We start from the raw sequence: 18,555 nt of genomic DNA on the forward strand, positions 1-18,555 counted from the left end.
GCTTACAATCCAATTATAAGCAGGTACTAATGTATTGACTCACTGATTCACGTCTTCAAAGATTCATGGCACAGTTGCAAGTTTCGCTGGAGAAGTTATGCAGCTTATTTCCCGACTAGCCGTTAAGCCCATGACATAAGTACATAAGTAGTGCCATACTGGGAAAGACCAAAGGTCCATCTAGCCCAGCATCCTGTCACCGACAGTGGCCAATCCAGGTCAAGGGCACCTGGCACGCTCCCCAAACGTAAAAACATTCCAGACAAGTTATACCTAAAAATGCGGAATTTTTCCAAGTCCATTTAATAGCGGTCTATGGACTTGTCCTTTAGGAATCTATCTAACCCCTTTTTAAACTCCGTCAAGCTAACCGCCCGTACCACGTTCTCCGGCAACGAATTCCAGAGTCTAATTACACGTTGGGTGAAGAAAAATTTTCTCCGATTCGTTTTAAATTTACCACACTGTAGCTTCAACTCATGCCCTCTAGTCCTAGTATTTTTGGATAGCGTGAACAGTCGCTTCACATCCACCCGATCCATTCCACTCATTATTTTATACACTTCTATCATATCTCCCCTCAGCCGTCTCTTCTCCAAGCTGAAAAGCCCTAGCCTTCTCAGCCTCTCTTCATAGGAAAGTCGTCCCATCCCCACTATCATTTTCGTCGCCCTTCGCTGTACCTTTTCCAATTCTACTATATCTTTTTTGAGATACGGAGACCAGTACTGAACACAATACTCCAGGTGCGGTCGCACCATGGAGCGATACAACGGCATTATAACATCCGCACACCTGGATTCCATACCCTTCCTAATAACACCCAACATTCTATTCGCTTTCCTAGCCGCAGAAGGTTTCAGCGTATCATCGACGACGACACCCAGATCCCTTTCTTGATCCGTAACTCCTAACGCGGAACCTTGCAAGACGTAGCTATAATTCGGGTTCCTCTTACCCACATGCATCACTTTGCACTTGTCAACATTGAACTTCATCTGCCACTTGCACGCCCATTCTCCCAGTCTCGCAAGGTCCTCCTGTAATCGTTCACATTCCTCCTGCGACTTGACGACCCTGAATAATTTTGTGTCATCGGCGAATTTAATTACCTCACTAATTATTCCCATCTCTAGGTCATTTATAAATACATTAAAAAGCAACGGACCCAGCACAGACCCCTGCGGGACCCCACTAACTACCCTCCTCCACTGAGAATACTGGCCACGCAATCCTACTCTCTGCTTCCTATCTTTCAACCAGTTCTTAATCCATAATAATACCCTACCTCCGATTCCATGACTCTGCAATTTCTTCAGGAGTCTTTCGTGCGGCACTTTGTCAAACGCCTTCTGAAAATCCAGATATACAATATCAACCGGCTCCCCATTGTCCACATGTTTGCTTACCCCCTCAAAAAAATGCATTAGATTGGTGAGGCAAGACTTCCCTTCACTAAATCCGTGCTGACTTTGTCTCATCAGTCCATGTTTTTGTGTATGCTCTGCAATTTTATTCTTAATAATAGCCTCCACCATCTTGCCCGGCACCCGTCAGACAACAGGCTAGTTTTTTGTTTTCCTGTGGCCTTCCCCGCCCCCCCCCCCCGTCCACCAACCCTGCTCTCTCCTCTGCCCTCCCCCCCCAGCGTCTGTTTCCCTCAGTTCCGCCTCCTCCTCCCCTCCCTGCTCCCTCCTCCGATTTCCACGCCCATGTCCAAGCCCTCCTCCCTATTGGGCTGTACTGCTGGTGGAGGCGGGGCTTGGACTCTACTGCGCATTTGCAGGTGAGTCGGTCACTTGCCGTTTATATGTTTGATATTGCACCAAGAGAAAACATCCTCCTGCAGATAAGTAACTTTTTACTGTGGATTGAAATTCAATAAAACAGTTTTCAGGTTGTTAAATATCTTTTGGACCTGCTGCTGCAAGTTTTTGCATTTATATTGTTGCATTTTGGACACTGGGACATTTGAACATTGCAGTAGTTCTGGTAACATAGTAACATAGTAGATGACGGCAGAAAAAGACCCGAACGGTCCATCCAGTCTGCCCAACAAGACAAACTCATATGTGCTACTTTTTGCGTATACCCTACCTTGATCTGTACCTGTTCTCTCCAGGGCACAGACCGTACAAGTCTGCCCAGCACTATCCCCGCCTTCCAACCACCAGCCCTACCTCCCACCACCGGCTCTGGCACAGTCTGTATAAGTCTGCCCAGCACTATCCCCGCTTCCCAACCATCGGCTCTGGGACAGACCGTACAGGTCTGCCCAGCACTATCCCCGCCTCCCACCACCGGCTCTGCCACCCAATCTCTGCTAAGCTCCTTAGGATCCATTCCTTCTGAACAGGATTCCTTTATGTTTATCCCACGCATGTTTGAATTCCGTTACCATTTTCATTTCCACCACCTCCCGCGGGAGGGCATTCCAAGCATCCACTACTCTCTCCGTGAAGAAATACTTCCTGACATTTTTCTTGAGTCTGCCTCCCTTCAATCTCATTTCATGTCCTCTAGTTCTACAGCCTTCCCCTCTCCGGAAAAGGTTCGTTTGCGGATTAATACCTTTCAAATATTTGTATCATATCACCCCTGTTTCTCCTTTCCTCCAGGGTATACATGTTCAGATCAACAAGTCTCTCCTCATAGGTCTTGTAACGCAAATCCCATACCATTCTCATAGCTTTTCTTTTCACCGCTTCCATTTTTTTTAACATCCTTCGCAAGATACGGCCTTCAAAACTGAACACAATACTCCAGGTGGGGCCTCACCAATGTCTTATACAGGGGTATTAAAACCTCTTTTCTTCTGCTGATCACACCTCTCTCTATACAGCATAGCAATCTTCTAGCTGCGGCCACCGTTTTGTCACACTGTTTCGTCGCCTTCAGGTCCTCAGATACTATCACCCCAAGATCCCTCTCCCATCTGTACCTATCAGACTCTCCCCGCCTAACACATACGTCTCCCTTGGATTTCTACTCCCTAAATGCATCACTTTGCATTTCTTCGCATTGAATTTTAATTGCCAAACGTTAGACCATTCTTCTAGCTTCCGCAGATCTTTTTTCATGTTTTCCACTCCCTCTGGGGTGTCCACTCCGCAAAACTTTACCTTGTAACCCTTCGGCAATGTCACTCACAAATATATTGAATATTATCGGCCCCAGCACTGATCCCTGAGGCACTACACTACTCACCTTTCCCTCCTCCGAGCAAACTCCATTTACCACCACCCTCTGGCATCTTCCCGTTAACTAGTTCCTAATCCAGTTCACCACTTCGGGTCCTATCTTTAGCCTGTCTAGTTTATTCAAGAGCCTCCTGTGGGGAACCGTGTCAAAAGCTTTGCTGAAATCTAAGTAGATTACGTCCATAGCACGTCCTTGATTTAATTCTCCAGTCACCCAGTCAAAGAATTCAATGAGATTCGTTTGGCACGATTTCCCTTTGGTAGACAGGGCTATTTGTGTGTGATGATGGATGGTAAAGTGTGTACTACAATTTAGAGGAATTATATCCCTCCAGCAGATGTACAGTTTTCTGGTCACCATTCACTATTATTTTAAGGTAATTTAGTGTGTTTATTTAGTAGTTCATTTTATGAGGTGTTGAAATAATATGTAATGCCAGAAATTACAAGGTCCTGCATTGGAGCAGTACTAAATAGGGGAAGACATTCTGACTTGCACAAAACAAGATCTGGGAGTTATGGTATTGGACAATTTGATGGTCACCAAACAGTGTGACAAAGCAGCAGCAATAGCCAGGAAGATGCTGGAATGTAGCAGCAGATGGGTGGTAATGACTGACTTGTGAGGCCTTATATGGAATTTAGAGGCAGATGCAGCAACCAAACGTAAAAAAATCAAAATTGTTAAAGTCCCTAACGATTTTTAAAAAACGAAGAATGCACCAAAAAAAAAAGTCACACATGCTCAGATCGGTATTCAAACGTACAGTGTATCAAAGAATCACAATACACATCGGTAATCGGCCCCTAAATCATGCGCAGAGCAGCCAAGCGTTTTGCTGGCTGCTCTGCGCATGCTGCAAACGTAAAAACAAACAAAAAGCCACAACAAATACACGTGGCTACCCGGTCAGCAAAATCCAAAAACAAAGGATCGGGAGGGGGCAAGGGCGCTCATCAGGAGCGTCCTGTATGGACGGCCTTGCCCCCTCCCCCGGCTGCTCCCCCCTTTCCGCCGCTCCCCCCCCCCCCCCCGAAAAAGCAAAATGCTAGCTGCCCCGGTCCCCCTCCCTTCCTGTTCCTGTGTTCTACAGAGCTAACTCCGCCTCCCGTCATTCTTGTGCCCCGCCCCCGCTGCCCCCCCTGAGGTCGACTACGCCGCTCCCCCCCTCCACCGAGACCCCCCTCCCTATTAACGACCCGAGCAGAGCCTCTCACCTCTTTCAGAAGCGCTGCACGGGCAGGAAGATCTATTGTGTTGGTTGTAGTCTCCATGACGTCTCTTCTTCCCTGGCCTAGGCCCCGCCTCCTTCTGACGTAAGTAACCTACGTCAGAAGGAGGCGGGGCCTGGGCCAGGGAAGAAGAGACGTCATGGAGACTCTACAACCAACACAATAGATCTTCCTGCCCGTGCAGCGCTTCTGAAAGAGGTGAGAGGCGCTGCTCGGGTCGTTAATAGGGAGGGGGGGTCTCGGTGGAGGGGGGGAGCGGCGTAGTCGACCTCAGGGGGGGCGGCGGGGCACGGGGCAGAAGAATGACGGGAGGCGGAGTTAGCTCTGTAGAACACAGGAACAGGAAGGGAGGGGGACCGGGGCAGCTAGCATTTTGCTTTTTCGGGGCCCCGGGAGCGGCGGAAAGTGGGGAGCAGCGGGGGGGGGGGGCAAGGCCGTCCATACAGGACGCTCCTGATGAGCGCCCTTGCCCCCTCCCGATCCTTTTTTTATTTTTTTTATTTGATGTGTTTGCTGACGTCCTTTGGACCAATCACAGCGCTTTTAGCTCTGCTAATGCGCTGGGATTGGCTCAAAGTTTGTTTATTTTTTCACTTAATGATTTTTCCTGGCACAGAGCTGTCCTAACGAGAGGTCCAGACCTCTCGTTAGTTTTCCTGCCTTTTTCCTGCGTAAAGGCAATCGGAAAAGGTTAGTGCATGTCGTTTCAATGGGGTTTTCACACTAATTGCTCATCTCCATTCCGTTTTCGTTAGCTGCTGGCTTCCTCGGTAAAAGCCCTTTGATGCATGCAACGGATCAAATTTTCCTCGTTGGAGGGTCATTAAAGGCTCATTTAGCTTGAGTGCATCTGCCTCATAGTCTCAAGAACTAGATAATCTGGAAAAGGTTAGAGATAAGATGGAGTTAGGTGGGGGGGGGGGGGGGGGGGCTAAAATTAATAGCTGACTTCACTATAAAACATGGTCTTAAACCAGGCACACACTGGAGGAAAGGGGTGATATAAAAAGCCCTGCCCACTGTGTTTATTCCTTGAAGACACTTGAAACATTCTAATTTATTATGTTTATTAAGATGTACTTTTACAGCTATCCAGAAAGCAAGTTAAGCAGTATTAACCAGCCAAACCCCCTTCCTGCACTAACTCCCCTCCTCCTCCCTCCATTCCTTGGTCTCCATAGCTTACTGGGCTTACCTCCTTCATCCACTTGACTGCAGCATTCGGGTTTTATTTGCTACCCACCCAGTTGATACATGGAGCCCAGACTCTGTTAGATTGTGCTGTATGATAGTGTTTCTGTGTTGTTAATTTGGAGAGAAGCTATATATTCCAGAACTGTGCTAGCTTCGCAAAGGTCAGAAGACATTCTTGCTTCCATTCCCCATTACGCTGTAACATGGTTAACAACAAATAACCTTTTTCCCTTGCCCAACCTATCATCTAGAAAAGAGAAATAACATAGCCTTTATTCACACTCAGAACCTCAACCCACTGGTCCACTGTCACCCAGTATGGTTGCACCTATGGGCCTTCCCACCATATATGTGGGAAGGTACTTGCTTGCCTGCAGTGTCTCTAGCAGGTTCTACAGGTAAAAATATTCTGTGGATCGTAACGGACACCATATACCTCCTGCATATCATTTTGATCCTGTTTTTGACAAAGAGGAAATAGCTTTGCATTTTTTGAAAACTTCTCTACCCCTGTCTTCCTCCAGTTCTGTTCTCACTTTAATGTGTGAGCATCCTTGTAGCCTGGAATTTTATTTGAATAGATTTCAGTTAATATGCGTCATTTATGAAAATGTTACCTTGAACCTTTTTGTAAATCACTGAGAAATATATTGTGACTTTTTTAAAATCCTTTCTGTCTGTTACATCTTGTGCAGAACATATTCTGATAATTTTCTGGTTAAATATAATAAAAAGCAAGCATCCTGGTACACACCACTTTCCATCTTAAGCAAATCTGCATTGTATCGTTAGTCATTACTTTTCCTATCATTTTGACAGCCAGTTTCTAAGCTATTTGTATATTTACTGAATCACAGATATATATTTATTTATTTGTTGCATTTGTATCCCACATTTTCCCACCTATTTGCAGGCTCAATGTGGCTTACAATGTATCGTTATTGGTGGATAATAGATTGGAAGATAACAATTAGTGTTACATAGAGAACATGGATGACATAATAGAAATTAAACAAATTAAGCAAGAATTTAAACAAGCAGATATAAGAAAAAAACAGTTCTGATTATAGGTAGGGTGGAGATGTTACATTTGCATTTGCTGATCTTTGTGGTATGCCTTGTTGAAGAGGTGGGTCTTCACAGATTTACGAAAGTTAGTTCATAAATAGTTTTTAAGTTGAGCGGCAATGCGTTCCATAACTGTGCTCAGGTAAGAAAAGTTTGACGCATGCGTTAGTTTGTATATATCTATGATACTGCTTTAATGTTTATATGACTTCTGCTACCTGGTATGACTTCAAAGAAATTTTATTCAGTTGATTTGGCATGATCCATGTGCTTAAACCTGATCTGCACTTCTGTTCTTTAGCGTTCTTAATACTAAGTTTTAAGTTTTTATTTTTTTTTTTATTTCCTAGTCATTATTTGTAATTATTACAGTGGGATCATTTTTGCCTTCATACACTTGGTATTGCAAGACTGTATGAATGTATCAAAGATTTGTGTGCCCTTATTCTCGTGCTAAGACTTTAGCCATACTCTCTCCCTTGTTGCTGTCTGTTGGTAGTTTTTCTTACCGCTTATCCTAGTTGGTCTTTTCCTTCTCAGCTAGTCCTAGAAGGATGGCTCTCTGCAGTATAGATTAATTCTTGTTCTTTGTGTTTTTGTAGTTTTATATAAAAATGTAGAAACAGAAACATGACGGCAGATAAGAGCCAAATGGCCCATCCAGTCTGCCCATCCACAGCAATCACGATCTCCTCCTTTCCCTAAGAGATTCCATGTGCCTGTCCCATGCTTTCTTAAATTCAGACACAGTCCTTGTCTCCACCACTTCCACCGGGAGGCGATTCCATTCGTCTACCACCCTTTCCATGAAATAGATTACTCCTGAGCATATAACTTCTTAACTTCATCCTATGCCCTCTCATTCCAGAGTTTTCCTTCATTTGAATGAAGCTCACCTCTTGTACATTAATGCCACAGAGGTATTTAAACGTCTCTATCATATCCCCTCTCTCCTAGCTTTCTTCCAAAGTATACATATTGAGAGCCTTAAGTCTGTCCCCATACACTTTATGAAAGAGACCAATTTTGTTGTTGCCCTCTGGATCAACTCCATCCTGTTTATATCTTTTTGTAGGTGCAGTCTCCAGAATTGCACATCATATTCTAAATGGGGCCACATAAGGGTACAAGGGCACTATCACCTCTTTTTTTCCCTGCTGGCCATATGCACCCGAGCATCCTTCTGGCTTTGACCGTCACCTTTTCTTGCTGTTTGGCCACCATGAGATCATCAGACACAGTCACCCCCAAGTCTCGCTCTTCTTTCATACACAGAAGTACATCACCCCCTATACTATACCTTTCCCTTGGTTGTATTGTCAATCTAAGTGTATGACCCTGCATTTTTTTATCATTAAATCTGAGTTGCCAATTGCTGCACCATTCTTCAAGCTTTGCCATATCCTTCCGCATGCTATCCACGCCCTCAGGGTGTCTACCCTATTACATAGTTTGGTATCATCTGCAAAGAGACCAACCTTACCAGACAGTCTTTCTGCAATATCACTCACAAATATGTTAAAAAGAGCCATCCCAAGGACCGATCCCTGTGGTACACCACTGATAACATCCTTTTCCTCAGAGCAAACTCCTTTTACTACTACCCTCTGTCTCCTTCCACTTAACCAGTTTTTAACCCAGTCAGTCACTTTAGCACTCATACCAAGGGCAAAAATGTCGCCTACCTCTAGCGCCCTTCCCATATCCAACTGTTTGCGCAGTCAAAGAAATCTATCAGATTTGTCTGAAGACCTGCCTCTACTGAAATCCTGCTGCCTTGGGTCCTGCAGTCCATTTGATTCTAGAAACTTCACAATCCTGTGCTTTAGAAGCGTTTCCATTTATTTACTCACCACCGAGGTCAGACTAACAGGTCTGTAATTCCCAACCACCTCCTTCCAGACTTGTGCAGAGGGACCACAGCTGCCCTTCTCCAGTACTCTGAGACCACTCCAGATTCTAAGGAAGTATTGAAGAGGTCAGACAACAGAGCTGCCAAAACGTCCCTAAGTTCATTGAACACCCTCGGGTGTATCCCATCGGGCCCTTTCGCTTTGTCTATTTTTAGTTTAACTAGCTCCTCACGAGCAGAGTCTTCTGAGAATCGGTCCTGGTCTACCGAACATCCATTCCCATTAGCATTTGTTTTCTGCGGTCCTACTCCCGGCCTTTCATTTGTGAACATGGAACAGAAATAATTGTTGAGCAGTTCAGCTTTATCGTTATCTTCTACATATTCCTCCTCTTCACCCTTGAACCTCACTATGCCATTTTAGCAGTTCCTCCTGCTTGCGTCTAGTAATGTATAAAGGCTAACCTTTTTTTTTTTTTTTTTTTCCAGCTACTACATTTGAGAACCAAAGTGGCCACTTTGCTTTACTTTTACATACTTTCCTACCATGAAGGTTTGCCGCCTTTAAAAGAGCTCCTGTCAGTTTTGCCCACTACTGTTCTGTTTCTTTCAGCTATTCCCATCCAACTAACTCTTTCCTTGAGATATTCCCCCATCTTGGCAAAGTTAGTTCTTTTGAAGTTTAGAACCTTCAATCTTGAATAAGCTCTCTCCTTATGTGTCTTAATACTGATCTGGAGTCACACCGGAAGACTCGAACACTTGATTCCCCCCCTAAAGAAAACACGTCTCATGTTTTCCAGCTATGCATTTGAACCTGAAAACTGCTATTTTCTTTAATAACTGTAAGCCACATTGAACCTCCCACAAGGAAGGAAAATATGGGGTACAAATGCAATAAATAAATAAACCAGGGATGGATTAGTAGTAGGGAGAGGGGGGGGGGTGTTTTTTTTTTTGGTTGAGTTTTTGTTGAATGTAGCCGTCTGGATAAAATACTTGTTCTTCTAAAGATGTCAGTAGTGGGTAGGGTGATACATGATAACGGGGGGGAGGAGGTTGGAATGGGGGAGGGGAGGAAGAAAATGGGTAAAACTTTGATGATGGAATGGACGCTGTATATTTTTCATTGAGTATAGTCTGCAATTTACATTGTTGTTTACTCAACCTTCTGGCTATGTTTGATATGTTGACTCGTCGATAAAAATGTTGAAACATAAATAAACCACACCATCCGGTGATAGCTAGATGCCAAATGATTACCCACCGTAACACCAAAAGTACTCTTTGTAAGCACTAGGTACAGAATAGCTTCGTTCCCTGTTGGTTCCATTATCAACTGCTGGAGCAATTCTTCCTGTAGAGAATCCAAGATTCCCCTTGCTTCTAGATGACCCTGCAGCAGGGATGCACCAATCAATGTCCGGCATATTAAAATCACCTATCAGTAGTACTTGCCCTTTCATTGCTATCTTGTGAATGTCTTCAATTAAATCTGTCCATTTCTTCTGATTGTGAGGGAGGCCTGTATATCACACCAATGTAAATACTTTTTCCATTCTCTCTTTGAAGATTAACCTACAGTGCTTCTTCCTTACCCCATATGTCTGCAATTCTATCACTTTAATATTATTCTTAATATATAATGCCACTCCACCCTTTTTCCTACCCCGTCTTTCCTGAATAGATTGTAGCCAGGTGTAACTATATACCAGTCATGGTTCTCCATGACCGCCACTAAATCCAAGTCAGCTTCTATCATTACTGCCTCTAGATCTAGAATTTTGCTCTCCAGGTATTGCTCTTTTCCCCATTTCTATAAAACTATTAGTTTATCTTACATTTCTGAGAGTTGTTAATGACTTTGGGGCTTTTCTCACCCATCCCCAGCAAATCTAGTTTAAAGTCCTATTTATTACATTAGTCAGTTTGTTACAGAACACACTTTGTCCCTTCTTTGATAGATGGATGCCATCTCTGCTCAGTAGGTCTTAGAAAAGCATCCCATTGTCAAGGAAACCAAAGTGCTAGCACTGGCACCATCCACGCAGCCACACATCCAGCTCCAGTATCCAGTTTCCCTCATTGGGCCTTTACCCTCAACAGGAAGGATTGATGAGAACACTGCCTGTGCACCTAACTGCTTCACCCTCTGTCCCAGAGCCATGATATGTTCAGGAGGAGACCTAGCCAGTATCATTAGTACCAACATGGATGAACAGCAGTATGTAGCCAGTAGGTTTGATGAATCTCTAAACTTCCTACTACATCTAGATTCTTGGCACCAGGCAGATAGCATACCTACCTGGATATAATGTCTGGGTGGCAGATGGGCGCTTCAGTACCCCTCAGAGAATCACAAACTATGACTACTTTTCCTTTCTTATCGGTCACTGATCAGCAGCTTTGAGATGTTGAGCTTTGTCTCCTCCTCCTTCTTGAGATTTTCAGCTCTTCTACCTCCAGAGCTGCAAAACGGTTCTTCAGTTCAACAGAAGAAGGAGTTGGGGGGTTGATTTTGCAGTATCTGGTGATCTGTGTCCAGCTGTCCTCTTTCTGTACATCATCTCCTGTCCCTGTGTTGGAGATCCCTAACACATTAAGATGAATTTCTGGTTGTCACGGATGCTTCTTAGTCTTGCCACCTCCTTTTAGTTCTTTCATGAGAGATCCAATGTGCATACACTTAGCACATGAAACCAGACCCTTGCCTTTGATCCAGCATTCAGTCTGGGCAGAAGCTGTAGGGAGAGCAGCAGCATTGGGGGTGCGATGTTTCTTAGCCATACTTCAACTGTAGATGATTTTTTGTATCAGAAAGGAAAAGTCCTGGACCTATTTTATCCTTCGCTTGTTCTCTAAATTACAAGAAGCAGGTAACATAGTAGATGACTGCAGAAAAAGACCTGCACGGTCCATCCAGTCTGCCCAACAAAATGAACTCATATGTGCTACTTTTTGTGTATACCTTACCTTGATTTGTACCTGTCTTTTTCAGGGCACAGACTGTATAAGTCTATCCCCAGTCTAGCAAAGTCTTGCAGGAGAAGTATTTTATTCACATTTGTGGGATATATACATTGCTAAGGCAATGGAAGAGGTCATGAAGCAGTTGGACTAGCCAACAGCATAGGCGCCGACTCAGTGGGTGCTGTGGGTGCTCGAGCACCCCCAATATTTTTAGCACCGGAAGTTCCCTTCGTTCCAGCCCAGCCAGGATTTTAAAAGTCCCTCCCTCCCTCCGCGTTCCAGGGCCATCCGGCTGTCCCTCCCTCCGATTCCAGGGCTGTCCGCCCGTCCCTCCCTCCCTCTGCCCATCTGAATTTTAAAAGCCCTCTTTTTACCTTGGGGAAACAGGTAGTTATGTTAATGTGAGATCTAAGTACCTGTTCAGATTCCTTCTGTGGGTTTACTTATATTTACTTCCTTACCTATTATCTGGACATACAGTGAATTAGTCTTTACCTATTATCTGGACATACAGTGAATTAGTCTTTACCAATTATCGGGACATACAGTGAATTAGTCTTTACCAATTATCGGGACATACAGTGAATTAGTCTTTACCTTTTATCAGGACATACGGTGAATTAGCCTATCATTTCAGGCTTTAGAATTGTATTATATGAATCTGATGTGTAGTGTTAATTAGAGAGACACAAAAATCTGGTCACTATTAATAGTTAACAAATATGTGAGTGCAATTTCTTTAATTATCATTCCAAGCAATATTAATGCTGCTAAGGGCTAGTTCTTTATGGAGCATACATAGAGTATAACTTGGTTTCCTTCTTTTCAAAGTGAGGGTAAAAAGAGAAGCCTAGTGTAAGCTGATCAACAAGTTTTTTTTAAAGGAAGAGAGAAAGTAAACTAATATCCTTCTCTTAGGTGTATATAAAGAAAGGAACAGTAAACCTTGTTTTAAATATAGGGAAAGGGAAATGGGATTTGATATACCGCCTTTCTGAGGTTTTTGCAACTACATTCAAAGCAGTTTACATATATTCAGGTACTTATTTTGTACCAGGGGCAATGGAGGGTTAAGTGACTTGCCCAGAGTCACAAGGAGCTGCAGTGGGAATTGAACTCAGTTCTCCAGGATCAAGGTCCACTGCACTAACCACTAGGCTACTACTCCTCCACTAGCAACATTCCCTGTAGAATCTTCAAATAGTAGCAACATTCCAGAATCTCAACTAGTAGCAACAGCAACATTCCATGTAGAATCTCAAATAGGGAAAGGGAAATGGGACTTGATATACCGCCTTTCTGAGGTTTTTGCAACTACATTCAAAGCGGTTTATATATATTCAGGTACTTATTTTGTACCAGGGACAATGGAGGGTTAAGTGACTTGCCCAGAGTCACAAGGAGCTGCAGTGGGAATCAAACTCAGTTCCCCAGGATCAAAGTCCACTGCACTAACCACTAGGCTACTCCTCCACTGGAAAACCCTGTTAATCTAAAATCAAGAACAGCACCTGATAAAAAGCAAACAGCTTGAAGCAACAGCAATCAGAAATTTTCTCTCAAACTTGCCTGCAATCTAGATAGAATTATGTGACGGGGATAGGCAGTGTATTGGGCAGACTATATAGGAAGTGTCACCCTTGGGGTGGGAGGGCCTAAAGAACCAAAGATCTGTGGACTGTGCTAGCTGTGAAACCAGACACCTTGCTACACCTCTGCTATTGGAAGCCTGCCTACAAGACCAGGTGACTTTTAGCTATGGGTAGAGAAGGTGGTGGAGGGGCAGGAGGCTAGTGTAAAATACTTTTAAGGAAATAAAAGTAAGTAGGATAATTCCTTAGTGAAAGCACAAGCAAAACAGATTAGAAGTGTTAGGAGATTGGTGCTTTCTGGTGAACGTGGTATTTGTATTGCTTAAGCTCTTCAGCGTATTCTTGGTGTTTGTGTTTTTGCAGTGTGGTGTTATCAGCCCTAGATTTGATGTTCAACTCAAGGATCTAGAAAAGTGGCAAAACAACCTGCTCCCATCACGTCAGTTTGGGTAAGACTGATTTCTGGAAGCTTCCTGCTGTGCGTTTAGTACTAAGAAAAGAAGCTTTCCTGCAAGTGAATGAAATGTGCTGTGGAGTAGGATCAACCTGTAAAAACAAGCTTTTCTGAAATTTTATAAGGATGAAATTTTCTTAATATGTTTGGTGCTACTTACTAAGTTTATCGAACTTTTCTGATGGCTTCCTCTCTGAATAGCATTCCTGTTCACACACAAGGAATTTTGAGGTGCAACAATAGGAGTGCTAGGATACACAATAAAAGTCAAAAAGGCAGTTTTGCTTCAGTAAAGCTTTTTGTGGCTTCCGGTCAAGGTAACCAAACGCAGCCACGTTTTTCCGCAAAACTACCTGCAGAATTCCCCCAGAAGTGATCATTTTGACAAAATATTGTGTTCAAGAAAATAGCTTGCAAAAATGTCTTGGCCAATATCATCCACAAGTTGGTTGAACATGATCAGCAATACCATATGTGGTCTTTAACGTTTATTTAAATTTCTTTATTAGTTTCAAATTAAACAAAGATAAACCTCTTTGAATAGATACATCCATTTCAAACAACACATTCATATAAAAGAAATAATCTATACAGAAATTTTTTTTACTGAAAATGGATTTTATAGTCCACAAATAAATATAGTGGATTCAAGATGGATTGTAGACCAAAGGAAGTTGGCATAACAAATAAGTGAATTAAAGAAAACAAGCAGTGGTTCCTAAATTTTTTTTTAGGACTCAATGTTTGGGTGGAGCCTAGTTCCTCTTCATATCAAGGAAGGACCGCAGTTGCTCGGGTTCAAAGAATATATATTTATTCTCCTTGAATATCAACGTGCATTTACATGGGAATCGTAGCTGGAATACCGCCCCTGCATTAAGAGATTCCTGTCTCGTGTCCAGGAATTTTTTCCGCCTCTGCTGTGTCCATCGTGCAATGTCTGGGAATATAGAGACCTTGCTTCCCTTAAAATCCGGATGAATATTTTTAAAATAAAGTCTCATTAAAGATTCTTTATCTTGCAAAAAGACAAATATTACAATTAAGGTTGCTCTAGTCTCTGTATTATCCATAGATTGCTCAAGAAAATTTGGTCTTTAACGTTTATATGAATAGATGTTGACCAGAAAGTCTATAAAGGAAACAAAGATGGGTTTGGATTTTAAACACCCCTTTGTTTTTTTTTGCAACTTTGAATATTAAGGTGAGACACCTTTTAAGCATTTAGCCTAGATTTTAATGCTTTTTGTTTCTATTCGGAATTTGTCCATCTGTCTGGTGGCAGTACTGCTACTGGCATGATCTTGCTAGTGAATTGTACTGAATCTCCTCCCTTCCCCCCCCCCCCCCCCCCCCCCCCAAATATTGAAACCTGCCTATAAAAAGACCAATAAAGTTTTTTACTGAACTGCCATCATATTTGTTCTTGGAATATTTTTTTTACACTCATCCTAATTCTGTGTACTTCTTTGAGAATATCTTGTTGTACATTCTGTTGTTTTAAAAAAAAAAAGAATGTTGAAAATGTAGTTTTGTCTTCTCTACAGGTACATTGTGCTAACCACTTCAGCTGGCATCATGGACCATGAAGAAGCTAGGCGAAAACATACAGGAGGCAAAATCCTGGGATTCTTTTTCTAAACATGTAAAACAGGCTAATAAAATTTTAAATAGACTTTTGTGTGTGTGTGTTGAAATTATCCCATTTGTTTAAGGAAAGATGTCCAGTAGTACTTAAGTGGATTCATAAGACTGTATATGTGAAAAGTACATTTGTACTTATTCACGCAGCTTTCTATTTAAGGTTTTTGCTCTGATGCTTCCCCAGTTGTCTCAACCTAGTGAGTGAGAAGGGCTGTTCTACCAAGGATTAACTAATTGTGAGCCACAGTGCCTTTTCTATGGTGCTGTAGATAGGCCAACATCTAAGCACCAAAATGCAATATGCTGAGTGTGAATGCCATATTTGCATCTACGTGCTCAGATTTCTTTATAGAATACTAGGTTAAGTTGTCATTTCACATGCTAACATTTAGGCATGATTAATTTTCTTTGGCTGATCAGAGAACTTCCTTTGGTACGGTTCCTCATAGGAGACTCATGAATAAGCTGCGTGGGCTGAAGTTAGGACCCAAAGAGGTGAACTGGATTGGAAACTGTTAGATGACAGAGGGTGATGGTAAATGGAATCCTCTTGGAGGAAAGGAAGGTGAGTAGTGAAGTACCTCAGCGATTGATACTCAGGCTGATTCTATTGTCACACATTCTATTATCATGCACCTTCCACCTGAGGGTGTGGGCCGAGTGTCAGTGAAGACTTTCCTCTCACACTGGCCACCTGAAAGTGTAGGCCGAGTATCCGATTCTCTTCATCGCACACTTGAAGGTGTGGACTGACATCTTCAAGGCAAAATGATAATCCAGAGTGAAAGTAGGTCTACAAATCCTATGCAAAAGTCCAAAACAAAACATTGGACTCCAAACAAAACAATCCAAGCAGAGGTCCATCCATGATCTACAATAATCAATAGCTCAAGAAGTCCATCCACAATTCCCTCCTGTAAAAGAATCTCTCACCTCTTATAAGGAAGAGAATAGTCTCCAATTCTGTTGTCCCACCAACCACAGGGTCATGACTGGCTCTCTCCTTAAGGTTAGGGTGAGTTTACAACTCTACAACAGTCTATTCCCCTGTGTGCCCTAAAGACCTGGGAAGAGCAGATCTTTTCCCTTTGGGTCTAACTCAGGCCTTTCTTCCCTTCTTTGGTCCTATTTATAAGGAATGTCCACAGCCTATCCACCTATATAGATCATATGCAAATGGATTTATTCAGTCACTGGGTATGTATCACTTGTTTCCACACTTGGAAAATTATATCGCTAGTTCCCAGAGGGGTTAGTCTCCCCTCCCCAGTCACCTCCCATGTAATTTCCCTGATGGCTACTTCTTCCCACACAGGGGTCCCAGGCCTTCACCTTAATTGTAAGGGTGGGCCATGGGACTAACTTCAGATTATCAGGATAGAAATGTGCACATAAACCAGGATCCTTGATGAATAAGAAAACATTAAATAGCATAAGGACCAGCACTGATCCTTGGGTGGCCCCAAATGAAAGTGGATAACTTGAAGACAAATAGCCATTCATGGGTGCTTTGAAATGTATGACCTGTGAAATAAGAATAAAACCAGTTGACTACAACACTTCTTAATCCAGTCTCCTGCAGTCTTGCAAGATAAGGGTGATATAATACAGACATTTAAATATTTGAAAGTGTCACGGCTGCCGAGCCTCCCACCCTGATCCACCTGTTTCCGATTGTCAGGCCCCACGGCGCTTCCCTGAGCAGTGGTTGGCGCCCCTGAAGCCCCTCCACTGTCAGCTGATATTTGCTTCCGGGTGCACGCATGTGTGCCTTGAAGAACTGGGGTTAAAGACTGGCGGCAGAAGGGACACCTGCACTTCTGGATTGGGGCCTATTTAAGGAAGGCCCTGGTGTTCCCTTGGGGATCTTCACATCAGGTCGTCTTGTGAGTATTCCTGCCTATCATTCCTGACCTTCAGCCTTTCCTTGCTGACCTGTTCCCCTGTCTGCCTGTCTCCTGATCTGCCTTCTTGCCTTACCGCTCCTCCTGACTAGCCCTGCCTGTCTTGTCTCCAGCTCCAAGCCCTGCCTGCCTCATCTCATGTCTGCCTGACTTACCTTGTCCCCTGTCTGAGCCTGCCAGCCTTGCCTAGCCTTTGCCTAGTTGTGTGCCTAGCCTAGGTGCCTTCTGCTAGCCGGCTCCCAGCAGCAGCCCAAGGGCTCACCTTCCCAGAGTTTGTGATGGAAAGGTATTGATATATGAACAAATCTTTTCCAGAGACAGAAGTGGTAGACCTAGAGAATTATGAATTGAAGTTGCAGGTGGGGTTGACTGAAGTACCTTTCAATGGAGAGGTGGGTGGATACCTGGCATGCCCTCCCATGAGTTGAAAACAGTAACGGAATTCAAAAATTTTGGGAATAAACACAAAGGATTCCTATATGGAAAGAGAATGGAATCAAAACAAAGCTTAGCGGTTCTTAGATGGCAATTTCAGTGGAGGAGTGGCCTAGTGGTTAGGGTGGTGGACTTTGGTCCTGAGGAACTGAGTTCGATTCCCACTTCAGGCACAGGCAGCTCCTTGTGTCTCTGGGCAAGTCACTTAACTCTCCATTGCCCCATGTAAGCCGCATTGAACCTGCCATGAGTGGGAAAGCGCGGGGTACAAATGTAACAAAAAAAAAAAAAATTTAGGCAGACTTCCATTCCTAGATAGATCTGGATGGGCTAGAGTGGGCTTCAAAAGCAACTCCAGTAGTTGAGGAGTAAAGCCAGTGCTGGACAGATCAAGCATGCGTATGTTATGTTGCATCATATCATATACTATGACATCTTGTTGGGCAGACTAGATGGACTATACAGACTTCTTTTCACACACACATCTTGGCATTTCAAAGTTTTTTTTTTTACATCTAATAATATCACCTTACCAAAAGTCTCCATCTCTTTGGTCCCATGCCGTACTATCCTGAAGCAGGTTCAAAACGTGGAAACAGACAGATCAGATCGGTGGTATATATGAGAAACACTTTATTGATGATATATAATACAATGCCTGATACAGGCCGTGTTTCGCCCAAAGGGACTGCGTCAGGGGCTATATGGTGAATTCCACCATCAAAGAGGCTAACTGAATGGTGTATAAGTGAGGCATCACAATATAGCCCCTGATGCAGCCCCTTTGGGCGAAACACAGCCTGTGTCAGGCATTGTATTATATCATCATTAAAATGTTTCTTGTATCTACCACTGATTGCTCTGTTTCCACATTGGGGTTTGCAGATCTGCTGCCTTGTTGTTTCGTATGTTCAAAATGGACAGTGCAGCTTAGTAATTTTAAAGTATGTTGTGATATTTAATTTCATGACTGATTTTTGTGTTTTGGATAGGATCTCATTTCTTTAGA

The 18,555-nt window shown here is 43.2% G+C and overlaps 1 protein-coding gene across 5 annotated transcripts in view; it reads left to right on the top strand.

Moving 5' to 3' along the window:
• Positions 1-15,238, top strand: part of RPS15A (ribosomal protein S15a) — a 29,412-nt gene extending 14,174 nt beyond the window's left edge. For all 5 annotated transcript variants that reach the window (XM_030211915.1, XM_030211917.1, XM_030211918.1 and 2 more), the window contains exons 4-5: positions 13,473-13,558; positions 15,111-15,238. In XM_030211915.1, the coding sequence (XP_030067775.1) occupies positions 13,473-13,558; positions 15,111-15,204 (180 nt within the window). In that variant the 3' untranslated portion in view covers positions 15,205-15,238. The remainder of the gene's footprint in view (positions 1-13,472; positions 13,559-15,110) is intronic.
• The last annotated feature ends 3,317 nt before the right edge of the window (positions 15,239-18,555 follow it).

The sequence above is a fragment of the Microcaecilia unicolor genome, chromosome 8 (assembly GCF_901765095.1).
Source record: "Microcaecilia unicolor chromosome 8, aMicUni1.1, whole genome shotgun sequence".
Taxonomy (NCBI): domain Eukaryota; kingdom Metazoa; phylum Chordata; class Amphibia; order Gymnophiona; family Siphonopidae; genus Microcaecilia; species Microcaecilia unicolor.